Genomic DNA, 16721 nt, shown 5'->3' with positions numbered 1-16721 from the left:
CACTGTCAAGATCATCTAATTGAAATTAGTTTTGTTGTATTGTGTATGCTGCTTTGTAAATTCAATTGATCGATGGACTTATATTCTGATCATATTGGACTCACATATGAAGGAAGCAAAAAAAAAAAAAGATAATGATTCCATGGGGAAAAATATGTTTATATATATCAGTGGTGTTCACCTGGTCAGTTGCTGACCAAAGAATTTATGCTCAACAACCCTTAGATTTACATCTAAGAGTGGAAAACAAAACACCTCAACTTAATAATAATTCTCTCTGCCTTTGGATGTAAATCCAAGGGTGGTTGAGCATTATTTTCTTGGTCAATAACTGACCAGGTGACCATTTTCGTATATACATAAGAGCCATTATAACAAAACAAATTCCACATCATAGAAAGCCTAAAAACCAAAAGAAGAAATAGGTAACTACCATAACTTGTTTGATGTAACTAAGCGTCCGATTAGGTGATGTCTAAGTCATTCATTGGTAAACGTGCATTTTGTTTATATTTATTTTTTTTTTAAAAAAAAATTTGTTTGTCCTTTTATTTTATTTTTTTAAGGGAGGAATATTTTCTAGACATAAAATATATCTGCAAATGTGTAACGGGAGACAACTCAATATTTTGTAGACGTACTAGTCTCACATGGAGGATGTCTTAAAACTTTTAAGCCAGATGCATTTTCCTCCCATCATGCAAAAGCTCTTAGAACAAAGTCTGTATCCCATAATTGAATTGACAGCTCCCGGATTATAGAACTCGATCCAGGCGTACAGAGGCCAGAGGGGGACGATAACGGTCCATTTTGATCAAATACATATAATCACATACATCCAATTAAAACTGTATTTAAATTATGCCTATTTTTCCAGCTAAGATATTTCTCTAAAATTATCGATCAGCTGCTAATTATTAAGACTATAGTTATGTTCACTTATAGTTATTGAAAAATTTCTTGAATAATCACAGCAGTAAGCTTGTTCAAGCATCTAGATAGTGAGGTTTGGCTAGGACTATACTGAAACCTAAGCAACTGGAACCAAGTTTGAATACTGATCCAAACGTTTGAACTCAGGCTACTCGGCATGGCCTGCAGGCATCATGACTGTCAATCGATCTGGTACCATCTATTGAGCATTTGCAAGTGCAAGTTATATTAATTCCTATAAGAAATAATATCCCAGAAGGTTAATAATTGTACTGCAAAACTGGACATTCCTATAAGAATATGCCAAATACCTAATTGTACTGCAAAACTTGAAAGCTAGAATCAATATTTCAAGAAATCAGAATGAGATTAATAGCAATATCAATCTTGGGAGCGTCTCCTCCTTCTCTGTTAAATTCTTGTTGCACATTCTACACATGTACTAAAGCCCGTGCCACTGTTCAATGTTCATAATGGCATGAAAAGACGGCTCTGCCCTTCTTTTTTCCATGAATTACGGGCTGCCACTGTCAATCTGGATTCCGCTGCTGGAATAGAGAGGAAGAGAAGAGGATTTGGTTTCGATAATACCCAATTCGTGGTTTTAATCTTTGCCCATTCGTGGGTGGGTATATAAGCATAAGCATCAGGTCTCGAAGCAGTGTCTACACCGACATCAACTCTTCCAGATTATCAACTCTTCCAGATTATCAACTCAGCCACCAAGATCAACAGCGCTGCAAGCTTGCTAGGGCTAAGCTTTTTCTTTTGTTGGATGTTATTGATGACTATAGTTGTTTTTAGTTTTTCATTATCCAAAAGATTAAAGCTTTTTTGTTTTTTGAATTACACTTGCCTAAGAGCTGTGGCTTTTGATATTCTGAAACAACAATAGCCTGTAGTATGGACATGTGCCTGGTCTGTCAATTTGTTAGTCTAGGCAAGCAATGCATTACTACAGTTGGTGATTTTTTTTCTTTTTTTTTTTTTGACAGGATAGAGCAAAGTCGCTTAAGTTACCAAACCATGTTGGAATTGATTGTAGGAACACTCAGATTACACGAGTGAGTTGGGTTTGATTGGTTTGCTATTTTTGAGGTTTTAGTGATGTTGTTTGAATACTGTGAATCAAATATAATGATCATTGCGTTTACGAACATACTGTGAATCAAATATAAAGATCATTTCCAGTGTATTTTGTATTAATCTCATACTCTGCCTCTTATTTGATTGTGCCTTCTATTTTATTCTTATTCTGCCTATGTGATTGTTAACCCGTCTCTGTGATAGTATCCCCCCACATTAGGATTAGCCTGATAGTAACAAGAGCGTTCGGTGAAATTACCAATCCTTTACCAACTTGCTAATGCCTCATTCCAACTGATCAGTCTCCATGCAACCAAAATTCTAGTTTAGTTATATATGATTTGTATCCTTTTTCCCCAAGGAATATTAAGAAAAGTTACATCTATGAGTTTATCCACATAAGAAAAGTTTGTCTCTGGTGCTGTATGAAAGTTCAGTGTTTTAATTTGATGGACTATGGTATTGGTTTTTAATAGCTTTAGAAACTCAAAAGATAAATCACTTCTCTAAACTAATATGTTCTCATTGAGCTTCAATTTTCTGTGGAGTGAAACTTTTTCGGTGCTTGGTTTCTTTAGAGCATAATTTCATTCCCTATTATTGCTGCCAATATATTAGGTTTGACTATTAACAATGCATGTTGCTATATTCAGCTATCTTTATATTCATCAATATGCATAAAAGAATTTCTCATGAAAATCATCTTCATATCTCTGTAACAGAACTCTGAAATGGGATCCTTACATTAGTTCTAATTTCAATGTCTTTTCAATATAGATTATTTGTTAAGCTGTATTTTTTCAAAGTTTCTAATCATATACTTGGAATTCTGTAATTGCACGTAGAAATGCTTTGTGGGAGATTGGGCATACTGATCCTATACTGGTTTGAGAAAGCTAATTAACCATCAAAAGTGGAGGCAGTCATATATCTTTCTTGCATCTTTGGTTCTCGGATTTGCCTGTGTAATTCATCAAATGCAAGAGGCCTCCAAGTACTAGGTAGAATTTGGATCTATTCCTGTTTTATGGTTTTCTTCATTTTCTGGACACTCAAATCTTCGTTTGCTGATTATACAAGAGTATTATATGTGGGGTCAAGCAATATATCTGAGTTTTCAATTAATATTTCGACTCTAGCAAAGTATCCCACAATGCTCAATTTTAGATCAGACTATTTTACTGCATTTGTAGAAGCTGGGGAACTCACCTGGACACCCTTTGTTGTTATACTATACCTCTGATACTGTGTCTCTTTTTATAGTTGACTCAAGTAACTATATCTTTATTTTAGGCCCTTCACTGTCATCAAAAACAGGAAGTCTTTGTTTGAACATTTAGAAGCACATTACTAATACAAGTAAGAGGTTGTTATAAATAGATATAGTTACCAACTTTGCTTACCTTACGATAGTCATTCTGTGATCAACTCTGTTTCTAACAATAGTCTCTTTGAAAACTTCCAGAATGCACAGTATTAGTGTGTCACCTATGAAGCCAGATTCCTCTGCTTCAACAATTCTGTGAGTTCCATGCTTTGGTCAACAACATGAATTATTTAATGATTAAATAAATTGGGGTATTGGTAAACTGACAGAATCGGGTATACCCAGTTAGTGTGATTAATGGTGTATAAATTATGTTTTATAGGTAGACATGAGCTGGTAAGAAGGAAATTAATTGTCATTTGATAAAGAGTGAAAGCATTTCTTGCTTGGTAATTTCTCTGGATCTATGATGCTTTGCAATTTTGAAGCTGATTAGCTTCTACTGCTTTTGCACCTTCAGTTTGTAGTCTTTTCAATGTACAGATTACATGTCGTGTTTCGTGAGACCAGTGAAAATTGAGTTATATGGTACTTCATGTTAATGCACTTGAACATGGAAATTCACTGAAATACCAATTCATTTATCTTATCAGATTTGATGTCAAATACATGCAAGTCATACTTTACATCAGAATTGATCCGTGTATTCCATAATGATGAATGATTGGACTAACTTGCTAACGTGAACACCCAGTGTCTGCATAGAATGCAAGTTTAGTCTATTTCTAATGTCTGAAAGTGCATTGGCATGAGAAATAGTGTAGTCATGGTTTTATCATCCAAACTTTTCTATTATTTTTCTTAATATCGTATGCTTGAACATACCATAACTACTCTTTCACGTAGGTGTTTGAGTTCTGCATTTATGTTGTTTTGTTCTTTTTTCTTTGTCCAGAGCATTTAATTGAAGAAAGGAACCAAGTATATTCTTTAGAAAACAAGTTTATCTCCAAATTCAAGTAGGCATAGAGAGATATAACACACATTTTCAGGTATCGAACTTATCAGTCTTCAATATATACATATATTTTAGATTCTGCTTCTTATTTGACACACACACACACACACACACACACACACACTGTATTTTGTATTAATCTCATACTCTACCTCATATATATAAACTCAAAGTTACACCTTTGAGTTTATCCACAATTCCACATAAGAAAAGTTTTGTCTCTGGTGCTGTATGAAAGTTTAGTGTTTTAATTTGATGGACTATGGTATTGGGTTTTAATAGCTTTAGAAACTCAAAAGATAAATCACTTCTCTAAACTAATATGTTCTCATTGAGCTTCAATTTTTCGGTGGAGTGAAACTTTTTCGGTGCTTGGTTTCTTTAGAGCATAATTTCATTCCCTATTATTGCTGCCAATATATTAGGTTTGACTATTAACAATACATGTTGCTATATTCAGCTATCTTTATATTCATCAATATGCACAAAAGAATTTCTCATGAAATCATCTTCATATCTCTGTAACAGAATTCTCTAAAATGGGATCCTTACATTAGTTCTAATTTCAATGTCTTTTCAATATAGATTATTTGTTAAGCTGTATTGTTTCAAAGTTTCTAATCGTGTACTTGGAATTCTGTAATTGCACGTAGAAATGCTTGTGGGAGATTGGGCATGCTGGTGCTATGTGGTTTTGAGAAAGCTAACTAACCATCAAAAGAGGAGGCAATCATTTCTTTCTTGCGTCTTTGGTTCTCGGATTTGCCTGTGTAACTCATCAAGTGCAAGAGGCCTCCAAGTACAAGGTAGAATTTGGATCTATTCCTGTTTTATGGTTTCTTCATTTTCTGGACACTAATCTTTGTTTGCTGATTATACAAAAGCATACTGTATGTGGGGTCAACCAATTTATCTGAGTTTTCAATTAATATTTCGACTCTAGCAAAGTAACCCACAATGCTCAATTTTAGATTTGTAGAAGCTGGGGAACTCACCTGGGCACCCTTTGTTGTTATACTGTACCTCTGATTCTGTGTCTCTTTTTATGGTGAACTCAAGTAACTTGTATCTTTTTCTTTAGGCCCTTCACTGTCATGAAAAACAGGAAGTCTTTGTTTGAAGATTTAGAAGCACATTGCTAATACAAGTAAGAGGTTGTTATAAATTGATTTAGTTACCAACTTTGCTTACCCTACAATAATCATTCTGTGATCAACTCTGTTTCTAACAATATTCTCTTTGTCAAACAGGTGTTAAGAAGCTTCACATCTCAGGCATTGACAACTTCCAGATTGCACAGTATTAGTTGTGTCACCTATGAAGCCAAATTCCTCTGCTTCCACAATTCTGTAAGTTCCATGCTTCGGTCAACAACATGAGTTATTTAATGATTAAATAAATTGGGGTATTGGTAAACTGACAGAATTGGGTATACCCAGTTAGTGTGATTAGGCGAATATGGATTTTTTGCATCCATGTACTGCTAATAGAGTAACTGAGCTTCCCTGGTTTAAAGATGAAGTTCTTATCAACTTCATTCATGGTCTTTTGGATGTAAAGGTGATAATCTTTTTCTTCTTCATTACTTCTATTTGTAAAAATTTGTTTTTGTGTTCAGTGGAAGAGTTTGATCTGGTCATTCTGTGCATGCTGTTTTTTTCGTGTTAGGATTTATTGGTATGAGGGCCTGGATTTGTGTTTTGTGTTAATACATACTTTCATGATTGGTACATGGCCTTTTTTTTTTCTCTCTCTCTCTCTCAATTTGCAGGAAGTGAATGGAAAAGAAATTCAAATTTCTTTTGGTACTGTATACTGTAAACAATGAGGAATTAAATAAGCAATACCTGATCCAACATATCATGAAACTCATAAACTTAAATAAAAATACCAGTACATAAAAAAAGGACTGATGATAAAGACTTCAGAGTTCAGACCAAAAGAGAAAAAAAGGATAAGGTCTGAAACTTTGATGGATGAAATAGATGGAAGCGCATTACTCTGAGCAATGCTAAGATAAGCAAGGAGGCTGGAGGAGAGTTTAATATTTTTGATGGGTCGGTGATGGGTTAGAATTTGGAGTTGCATTGTACAGAATTGGAGATTGGAAGTTGGCTAGATGGGATTCAGTCAACAGTATAGTTATATTGTTGTGTTGTTGGTTGGTATTGTGATTTGTGGATTGAGTTTGGTTTGTTTGGTTTCGCGGGTGCTTACTCTTCAGGAGCCTGAACGTGGTCTTCGCATCGTCAAGCTAACCATGTGGATGTTCTGAAGAAGACAGGTTATTTCTCAGCTTTTGTTTTGTAGTTTTCGGTATTCTTTAATGTAATTTACTGTATAAAGAAGATAGGTCTGAAACTCATTTATGATAACTATGAATCAATAATTTTATTTGCAAATGTATAAGATTTAGAATTGAATGAAAATAATAATAATAATAATAATAATAAACAAGAAACATCGGATAGTTCATTTACCAGTGGTCTAATGTTCTTACAGTTTCTGCTTAAATAATGATCTGAAGGTAACTCGGTAATATCTGATTTTATTTTTCAAAAGCATGAGAAGTTGAGAACTATTACTGTGATGTGATGAATTTTTATATATGCTGGTAATTCGATCTGTAAACCTTCATATAGGATAGCTTTGTTCCCTGTTTCATTACTCATATTTGTAAACTCTTTCTGAAATCAATTGAGCAAGCTTGCCCTACGGTAGAGACCTGTTGTACCATAACTTGCACATTTCAAATAGCAGACTTCATTATGTTCAAGTTCCATAAGCTAAACAAGCTACTTAACTTACATCACATGTCTTGCATCTCTCTATAGTTTGTAATCTGATTCTTTTCTCACATCTTAGTGCATGTCTTGCATCTCTCTATAGTTTGTAATCTGATTTCTTTTCTCACATCTTAGTGCCTCTAATATTTCAGTGGCAGTCCATCACATCCAACAGCAAATGAAGCTTCCACTAACACAAAAGAGAACTTCCAAGTAGATGAACTAATGGATGACACGTACTGATGAAGATCTCATGTAATGATTGGTTCGAACTTCGAATGTAGAACATTTTGCTAAGCACTAACCATATTTGTCAGTTGTATATAAACATCTTGGGTGCCACATTTTTCTTTTGGTCAATGGAATAGCCAATTTTTGAAAACTGTAAAATGTGAATGATAAATTTGGTTAAAACACCCGCTTTTGCTCAAAAACTTCTATTCTTTTTGAAATCTGTATGTATGCCACAATCCACTATTCCACCATGTATCAAAATGGAAGTGGAGATCGCGCACGGACGAATGAAACATAATGGTTTGGGTTTCCATGAATGTAAAGTGCAAACTCCTTCCTTGCAGCATCGCGAATTTTTCTTATAGAGACTGACGCTCAAGTTTAGCTTAGATCAAACAAAAAGCCTTTTAGATAATAAATTATGAGAAGATATTACACGATTTATCATGTTCATCTACCCAAAATAAACATTATTAATATCTTGTTCACTCAAGTCAAAAATTGCTGCATCATATGGGTCCTAGTTGCATGAGAATGAACCGCAATCTCAACACATACAACTCATTCAACTGATCATCAGTCCTCTAGTGTACTTATTGTAATATCAGATCTTTAGAACCTAAATAAATCCTCAGTCTTGTATAAAATTTGAAACACATTAATGAGAAATCATGTAACATTTTCTCCCGATCTTCTTTAGAATAGGAATGCTGCTGCCTTTGCGTGTTTGACGGACAGTATGAAAGGAATGCTACTGCCCTTGCGTGTTTGACGGACAGTATGAAAGGAACGAGCAGCCTTGGAAGGTCATGTAAAAGTAGATTACAGACTTTGTTTGGTGACTTTGGTCTATAGTAATTAAACTTCTCCCTGGACAAAACCCAAAAGTATTATGTCTGTTTTAATATTAGACACAAATACTGTGCTGAACATCCCTGAGAATTCCATTAGAATTTATCTTAGCAATCCAATAGATGAAATAGCAATCTTTGCTTAACCAGAAGTACTTATCAGTAATAAGCTTAGAGTAAATAGAGGCTATTTTTACTTATAAATAGCAACGAATCAGAGGAACTGGTACCCATTATCTACTTCCTTACCCAGAAACAAACACAAACACAATGGCTTGCCACAAAGTAGCAGCTGCTCCCTTTCAACTTCTTTCTCTTGTTAGTTTCCTTCTTTTCTTAAATCCATGTTCTTCTATTTTCCTTGAAGCCACAACAATATTTGCCAACTCCAATACTGTCAATGATGAGAGGTCCAATGTGGCTTGCATTGAGGAAGAGAGGAAGGCCCTCCTTGAATTCAAGCAAGGTCTTCAAGATCCTTTGCCTGCGCTTCATTCTTGGGTTGGCAAAGACTGCTGCAACTGGCATGGCATAGTCTGCAACAACCAAACAGGTAACATCATCGAGCTTCGTCTTTTGGATACACAAATCTCTGGTACACTTTCAATGTCAATAGGCAGTCTTTCGGATTTGGAGACCTTGATTCTTTTCAACAATTCGTTCTCTGGCCCACTTCCGACATCGATCGAAAATCTTTCACATTTGAGGACCATGAACCTTTCTAGGAACTCAATTTCCGGTCCACTTCCGACATCGATCGGAAATCTTTCAAATTTGCAGAACTTGGACCTTTCTAGGAACTCAATGTCCGGTCCACTTCCGACATCGATCGGAAGTCTTTCAAATTTGCAGACCCTGGACCTTTCCAGGAACTCAATTTCCGGTCCACTTCCGACATCGATCGGAAGTCTTTCGAATTTGCAGACCCTGGACCTTTATTCAAACTCAATTTCCGGTCCACTTCCGACATCGATCGGAAGTCTTTCGAATTTGCAGACCCTGGACCTTTCTTCAAACTCAATTTCCGGTCCACTTCCGACATCGATCGGAAGTCTTTCGAATTTGCAGACCCTGGACCTTTCTTCAAACTCAATTTCCTGTCCACTTCCGACATCGATCGGAAATCTTTCGAATTTGCAGGCCCTGTACCTTTCTTCAAACTCAATTTCCGGTCCACTTCCGACATGGATTGGAAGTCTTTCAAATTTGCAGAACTTGGAGCTTGCCGACAACTCAAAAATGAATGGAACTATTCCAGAAAGCATCGGACAACTTAGAGAGTTAGAGTACTTGTATCTCTACGGTTGTTCATGGGAAGGCTTTATATCCGAAAATCATTTCAGAACACTAGCAGATTGGATACGTTTTATTTATCCAGCGAGGCATCCAACTCTTTGGTTTTCAACGTCAGTCATGACTGGATTCCTATCTTCAATCTTACGAATCTTTATATCACGGATTGTAAACTAATGGATACTGCTTTTCCAGAGTGGCTCAAAAGTCAAAAATTCCTCAATTTCTTAATTCTTCAGAGACTCGGAATTCAGATACAATACCCGATTGGTTTTGGAGATTTTCACCATTCCTTCAGGGTGTGAGTTTATCTCATAACCAGTTGAGAGGAAACCTTCCCAAGTCTGTGAGTTCTCCTCTTCAATACGTTATTTGAAAAATAACAGTTTGGTAGGGTGCCTTCCATTTTGGCCAAATGTAACACAACTAAGCTTGGCAAACAATAAATTTTCAGGGCCTATAAACATTGGCCACGAGATGTCAGAGTTGGAGTTTCTTGATCTCTCAAGGAATTATTTCTCTGGAATTATTCCTAGGGATTGGACGGATTTGCAATATTTGAAGGTCATAGACTTTTCAAATAACAATCTATCTGGTGAAATCCCAAGCTCCATGTGCTCCCAACTACCATCACTCCAATGGTTGAGATTAAGCAACAACAATCTTTCTGGGAATCTTGAGTCGTCTTTGCAAACTTGCAGAAATCTCTCTGCACTTGATCTGACAGGAAACAACTTTTCCGGCACCATACCAGATTGTATTGGAGAAAACCTTCATACATTGTCTTATTTAATTCTAAAAGCCAACAAGTTCACAGGAAATATTCCTCATCAATTATGTGATCTCTCCTCTCTTCAGGTTTTAGACCTTTCCCAAAATAATATATCTGGCTCCATTCCTGCATGTCTTGGTGGTTTGAAACAAATGCAACAGGAGATGGCTTGCGTAGCGACTGGATGATGTACTTCTCGTCGCCTGCTAATCCTATGCATATCGACTTAAATGTGAAAGGAGTAGTATATGAATATATTGATGATATCATAGAACTCATTAAAAAGTTTGACCTGTCAAGTAATAATCTATCGGGAGAAATACCAGAAGAGGTGAAAATCTCATGGCTTTGGATAGCTTGAACTTATCTCATAACCATTTGACAGGAAAGATACCAGAGGGTATCGGAAGCTTACATAAGTTAGAAGCACTTGACCTCTCTGGTAACCATCTTTGGGGTTTAATTCCTTCAAGCATGACCTCTATGACTGCACTAAGCAAATTGAATTTGTCATTCAACAACTTCTCTGGGCCAATCCCATCAGCCAACCAATTCCTCACCTTCAATGACCCAACCTCATTTGAAGGAAACTCAGGACTTTGCGGACCTCCATTGCCAACACAATGCAGTTCAGTTAATGATCCAGCTGTGAAGGTTGACGAAGATGAAGAAGATAAGTATGGAAAATTATGGTTCTATGCAAGCACATCATTGGGGTTCATTGTAGGATTTTGGGTTGCTTTTGGAAGTTTGGTGATAAAGAGGTCATGGAGACATGCTTACTTCCAGTTTCTTGACAATATGAAAGACAAGCTTTGCTTCTGTTTTTGGAAGTGACTCGTTTATTGAGGAGTTTAAGGGCTTGGAAGATGGTTGATTGAACTGAAAAATGTATAATAATTTGTAATTTATATTTATTGTGTTTTTTTAGTTACTGGAAATGTGGATAGACTGGGTATATAGACCTGCATCTATCTGAAATATGATCATTATATAAGTAGAAGTGTTTGTTTGCACCTTGCCAAAAAAAGTGTCTGCATGAACAAAAGTTCTATCTCTCTGAAATGTATGTTAAAAGAGGAAATGTAAAACAGACAAAATATGAAATTGGAGGAGAAATACACTAACCAGTTACAATATGATGATAAATTATTGACAGTAAAACAGCAAACCCAGAGAATAGAGAAAAGCCTTCACCTCCATATCTTTGGAGTAGCGAGAGTGCAGCACTTGTTCATGGAGGTGTTTTGACTGCTAGGAATCAATTTCACTTCTTATTGCCGAAGAGGATAATGCCCGGCCTGAACCTTTGTGCAATCCATTGGCAAAAACAAATGAAGCTTTACACAATCTGATCGAAGATCTGAACTAGTTAAAAAAAAAAAACAAATTAAAAATATTATGGTAGTTCAAGCTATTCTTGATGACATAAAAAACAAATTAAAACTATTATAGTAGTTGAAGCTGTTCTTGATGAAATCCTGGGTATTGCTATACCCAGAGAAACAACAATAACAACAGCAGCAACAACAACTTGGTCGTTGCATAGTGTATTTAGAGCCTTGAGCCTTCTATTAGAAACAAAGTTTTAGGTGCAGGCTGGGTCGGTTTTGGCCCAAACCACCCACCACACTATGTTTTTGCACCATTTTTGGTACCAACCTGCGGCAATCAAGCCCAACTGACATTCAACGTGCCGAGAAACCTGTTCGGTTTTGGTCAGTCCTCCAATGCTACAAGGTCTGCTAGAAATTCATTATGCCATCTTTGAGCAATGTTGACCCACAACTTTTGCCAAGTTGGCAGTTCTCTTGCAAAAATAAGGTGCCGGAATTAGATTCTCTAATCAACTAACCTATGATGATGATGATGATGAATAGTACTCGTGTATTTCATGCTGCTACCTGTGTTTGTTCGGCGTACAGTATGAAAGGAATACCCTGCCTTAGAAAATGATGTGAAAGTACATTGATTCATTACTTCAATTTGCAGAGTTTGGTGAATAGGAAACTTGTCCACAGAAGAAAGGCCCCATGGATATCATAAGCACTGAACATCCCATGTGAATTGTGATTGGATACTCAGATAAACACTCTTCATCAAGAATTCTACTATGATAATTGTGATTGGAAACAACGTCTATCTCTTTAATGTTTTCCTTCAAAGAATGATAACTGTTTTACTAAGCTTATTGCAGAAGGGAATTTAAATATTGGGACACAAAACGGTTGTACTAATAGAAATTCATTAAGTTTTCTGGGCTGCTAAGGTTTTTATATCAGTAAATTGACATATAAAGCTTGGTGGGGAACTTTATCCATCCATCCAAAAATATTCAAACCAGGAAAAGACGAAAAGAAAGAAAGGAGGAAATGAAAGGAAAAGAACTTCGCGCAAATAATTTAGTTAGGCAATCATATACCCTAGCTTCTGAATTTTTGTCACGCAGTTGAAGTACAGTGTCTGACTAGATCATGGACCTTTCCCTTAACTCAATCTCCGGTCCACTTCCAACATCAATAGGAAACCTGTTGCATTTACAGGACATGGAGCTTTCCTATAACTCAGAAATGAATGGAACTATTCTAGAAAGTATTAGACAACTCAGAGAGTTACAGTACTTGGATCTGAGGAGTTGTCCATGGGAAGTTGTTTTTTTTTTTTTTATATTATCTGAAAACCATTTCCAAAAACTCACTAAATTGGTGAGTTTGAACTGTCACGCCAGTTATCTAACTCTGTTGTTTTCAATGTCAATCATGAATGGATTCCTCCCTTAAATCTTGCATTTCTCAATATCACAGATTGCAAGCTTATGAGTCCTGCATTTCCAGCACAGTTCAGAACTCAAAATTTCCTTAGAGATATAACACACAAATGTTGGAATTTCGATACAATACCCGACTGATTTTGGAGAATTTCACCTCTCCTCACGTGGTTGGAACTCTCTGACAACCAGTTGAGAGGAGAACTTCCTAACTCCATAAATTCTCCTCTACAGTTCGTGTATTTGAACAACAACAGCTTGGTAGGTTCCATCCCACTTTGGCCAGTTCTAATAAATCTAAGCTTGGCAAGCAACAGATTTTCCAGACTAATTCCCCTAAACATTGGCAGTGAGATGTCAAAGTTAAGTGTGCCAGGTCTTTCGAGGAATAATATGAATGGCAGTGTTCCCCCTTTCTCAAGTAAAATGAAGTCACTGGTCTTTCTTGATTTCTCAAGGAATTATTTATCTGGAAATATTCCTAGGGATTGGATGGGTTTAAAAGATTTGACCATCATAGACTAACAACAATCTATCTGGTTAAATTCTAAGTTCTTTGTGTTCCAAACTACCATCACTCAAATGGTTGAGATTAAGCATGCAGTATTGGAAAGATACCATGCAGTATTGGAAGCCAGCATAACTTAGAAGCTCTTGACCTCTCTAGTAATCATACTTAGGTTCCAATTCCTTTAAACATGACCTCTTTGATTTCACTACATGAATTGAACTTGTCATACAACAACCTCTCTGGGCCAATTCCATCAGCCAACCAATTCCTTACCTTCAATGATCCCAATGTCATTGAAGGAAACTCAGGACTTTGTGGACCACCATTGCCAAACCAATGCAGCATCCAACAACGATCAGGATGCAGATGCTGAAGAAGATGAAGAAGAGAATTATGGAAAACTATGGTTGTATGCAAGCACAGCATTGGGTTCATCATGGGATTTTGGGTTGTTTTTGGCGGTTTGGTGATAAAGAGGTCATGGAGGCATGCATATTTCCAGTTTCTTGACAAAACTAAAGATAAGTTCTCCTTCTGCTAATCGCAGTGAAGCGTATTACTTGTTGTGAAGAAAGGTTCAATAAGGTCAAGTTTGAGAGATTGAAGATGGTTAATTGAATTGGGAGACTTGTAAGTTACAATCTCTACTTGTGCTTTCTATTATGTTTTCTACTGGAATCTAAATAAATTGTGTTTCTGGTATTGTACTAATGTATTTCACTGAATATAGGTTTAGTTGTTTACTGATATAGGTTAAATTGGTCTATCAGAAACAAAGATACATAAGTAACCGAAATATGATGAATCAATTAATAAATTCACTAAACTTATGATATAAATCATTGACAGAAAAACAGCAAATTCTAAACATGAACAGAGAACAGAGAATAAAGAAATGAGAGAAGGCTTACCCATTATAGATATAAAGAAGTCATCCCTCCAAATTTTCAAAGTCCACAATGTCGTCCACTGATTCATCCAAATTTCCCTCCCAAAACGTGGTTTTGTATTCATAGCTGAAATGGGTGCGGCATTTTCACATACATTTGGTGTGCATACAGATTTGTCAAGCACAATGGGGATAAATTTTCCGATTGTAATCTGGAAATTGCCCGAAAATGTAACCTTGTGGTCTCCACCACTAATTCGAACACATTTTGAAAACCTTCACTCCTTCAGCTCCGTTGAACCCAATCACTGGTGAATATGACCAGTTGTGCACATATCAAGCACATATGGGCTTGCTTTGTTAGTATATAGTCTCTTTCGCCATCTGGGTCTGTATGTTTCATGTTATAATTCCCAGAAATGGTTCACCATTTTTACATTGCAGTGGAATTTGATAAGGTGAAGCTTGGCGACGGGGAAGAACCGAAGAAGGTTTTCACTTTCCCTGTTTTAATATATATGGCCGAAACTACCCTTACGCGCCAAAAACTCGTATTTAAACAAAGTCAAGGGTTTAGTCAAGTTTGACATCAAGGTATTCGAATTTTCTAAGAGCTCAATCTTTTGTCTCAAGCTCGAATGATGTTATTAAAGCTCAACTGCGGCATTGCTAGGCTTTGCTCCACTCAAATTGTTTTTTCAAGCTTTGATCGACTCGTTTTGCCCAAGCTAGAGTTGATATAAAATTACAAGCATATATATAATACTATGAAAATCAATTGGATAATGTCACAAAAAGGCTAGGTGTGGGGTGCAAAATTTTGCCTTTGGAACCTTTACCCTAATGACCAAGCTGAATGACTGAAGCTCTAAAGAAACTAACAACTAGATAAAATGAAATACACTAAAACATGATCCGGTAGTGAGAACGTGAAAACACCACTTCACCCACTACAACATGGAGTAGGGATCAAGAACCATGAAGTGAGGATTAACGAATCAATGACTATAAATTCTCAAGCTTATTGAGGAATTGGGGGAGGAGGGACTCATGGGTAACAAATGGTAAAAGTATCAATCTTATTTTATTTTGTATTCTTCTTTTTGTTTTGCAGGTCCTTTCTCCTCATAATCAATTGCAAGATGGATGCATTTAAGGCTTCTCGAAGATTGAAGGTGAGAGATAATTGCACAGGGAGAATACAATGAGATGCGGCTTTGACTGATCGTGGGGCCTTTATATAGTGTCTAATTTTTCTAGGTTATCTACTTTGATTAGGTTTTCTATTCCTAATTGGATTGGATTGTATGTTTCTTCTAAATCAATTCTATCCCAGGGCCTCCTTTTCCTTTTCCTTTTCCTTTTGGATTTTTGGAAGCAGTAGCCGCCGCGCGCCTACCATATCGGTGATTTAATGAAATATTCGAAATTTCAATGTGTACCCTCGTGAACTTGAAGTAATTACACGACCAAACTGGCCTCTTGTCTTCTAATTTCTTTCTTGTTTTTAAATGGAGCCTTGTTTTCAATTTAGCTGGACTTTACTGAGGCATTATGGATTTTACAAGGGTGGTGTTAATATCTGACATAGGCAATGTTGGGTTTTCAGTCGGCATTCTTCAATTTCATGCCTTTCTACAGTGGTGCAGTTGGTAATCTGTGCCTGGCACGTATGTGAAAATTGCATATCCACCACTTCTTGAGAAGAAAACTGGGTGTGTTAGATTCTGTTTACTTGCCTACTAGTGACTTAGTCTGAGGGATAATGGATTCAATGTCTATTTTCAATTAAAATGACTATATTACCGTGATCTCGTAAACTAATATGATTTTTGATATATACTTTTGAACTACATTATATTTTTATGTCTCCATGTCCTAACAGTATTGTCGACGCCTCTAAAGCTGTGTGGAAGGCCTTGGGAGTGCCGGAGAGCGACTTGGGTGGAATGGAAGTACAATGGTCTGATGCCTGAATGAGACCATCCACATGTAACATAAATTTCAGTAAATAAGGTTCCCTCGTTTGATAGGCATGAACCTATCCTACCTATGAGGCCGCTTGTAATATAATTTGTACTTCATGAAATAAGATTAATTATATGCGTGCATCTCCTAGCACCAAAGAAGAAAAACAATCTTATAAATACCAAATTGATCAGTTTTGACTTGGTTTTTTTCTGGCTAGTAGATCTCTGAGGCTTCTGAGCGATATAGTAGTAGCCAGGCACGTCGTATGTGACTCTTAAGTTTGTTTTCAAAATGGAGACCTGGGGGTGTTTTTCCAGCCTATTTGTTCTATATCCTACCTTGA

General features: G+C 36.4%; 1 protein-coding gene and 2 long non-coding RNA genes across 19 annotated transcripts; 2 read left to right on the top strand and 1 right to left on the bottom strand.

Annotated features, from left to right (window-relative positions):
- Positions 1 to 1334: 1334 nt before the first annotated feature.
- On the top strand, positions 1335 to 7506 carry LOC112181489. 15 transcript variants are annotated; one of them, XR_005800448.1, is made up of 11 exons: positions 1335 to 1997; positions 2865 to 3020; positions 3313 to 3378; positions 3485 to 3541; positions 3669 to 3735; positions 4242 to 4338; positions 4958 to 5110; positions 5386 to 5451; positions 5555 to 5653; positions 5744 to 5864; positions 6529 to 6564. It is a non-coding gene; the product is annotated as an uncharacterized LOC112181489 (long non-coding RNA). The 15 variants fall into 15 exon arrangements; XR_005800458.1 differs by lacking the exons at positions 5744 to 5864; positions 6529 to 6564 and adding an exon at positions 7243 to 7506 and having other exon boundaries at positions 1337 to 1997; XR_005800429.1 differs by lacking the exon at positions 5744 to 5864 and having other exon boundaries at positions 1337 to 1997.
- Positions 7507 to 8251: 745 nt separating this feature from the next.
- On the top strand, positions 8252 to 11270 carry LOC112174744 (receptor-like protein EIX2). Its single transcript, XM_024312541.2, has 2 exons — positions 8252 to 8728; positions 10626 to 11270. Exons 1-2 carry the CDS (start codon positions 8446 to 8448, stop codon positions 11075 to 11077), a joined length of 735 nt encoding a protein of 244 aa, XP_024168309.1. The 5' UTR covers positions 8252 to 8445; the 3' UTR covers positions 11078 to 11270.
- LOC112174755 lies at positions 10752 to 14591 on the bottom strand. Of its 3 annotated transcripts, XR_002926163.2 has the most exons (4): positions 14430 to 14591; positions 11903 to 12050; positions 11438 to 11603; positions 10752 to 10886 (listed from the first exon to the last, which is right to left on the bottom strand). It is a non-coding gene; the product is annotated as an uncharacterized LOC112174755 (long non-coding RNA). The 3 variants fall into 3 exon arrangements; XR_005800742.1 differs by lacking the exon at positions 11903 to 12050; XR_005800746.1 differs by lacking the exon at positions 14430 to 14591 and having other exon boundaries at positions 11903 to 13917.
- Between the last annotated feature and the right edge of the window lie 2130 nt (positions 14592 to 16721).

This window comes from Rosa chinensis, chromosome 1 (genome assembly GCF_002994745.2).
Source record: "Rosa chinensis cultivar Old Blush chromosome 1, RchiOBHm-V2, whole genome shotgun sequence".
Classification (NCBI taxonomy): Eukaryota; Viridiplantae; Streptophyta; class Magnoliopsida; order Rosales; family Rosaceae; genus Rosa; species Rosa chinensis.
This window is presented reverse-complemented; position numbering and strand designations above follow the sequence as displayed.

Coding starts and splice junctions, on each gene's coding strand:
- LOC112174744 (XM_024312541.2), top strand. CDS start 8,446: ATGGCTTGCCACAAAGTAGCAGCTGCTCCCTTTCAACTTCTTTCTCTT. Junction 8,729..10,625: donor AGTCTGCAACAACCAAACAG/GTAACATCATCG, acceptor ACCATTTGACAG/GAAAGATACCAGAGGGTATC.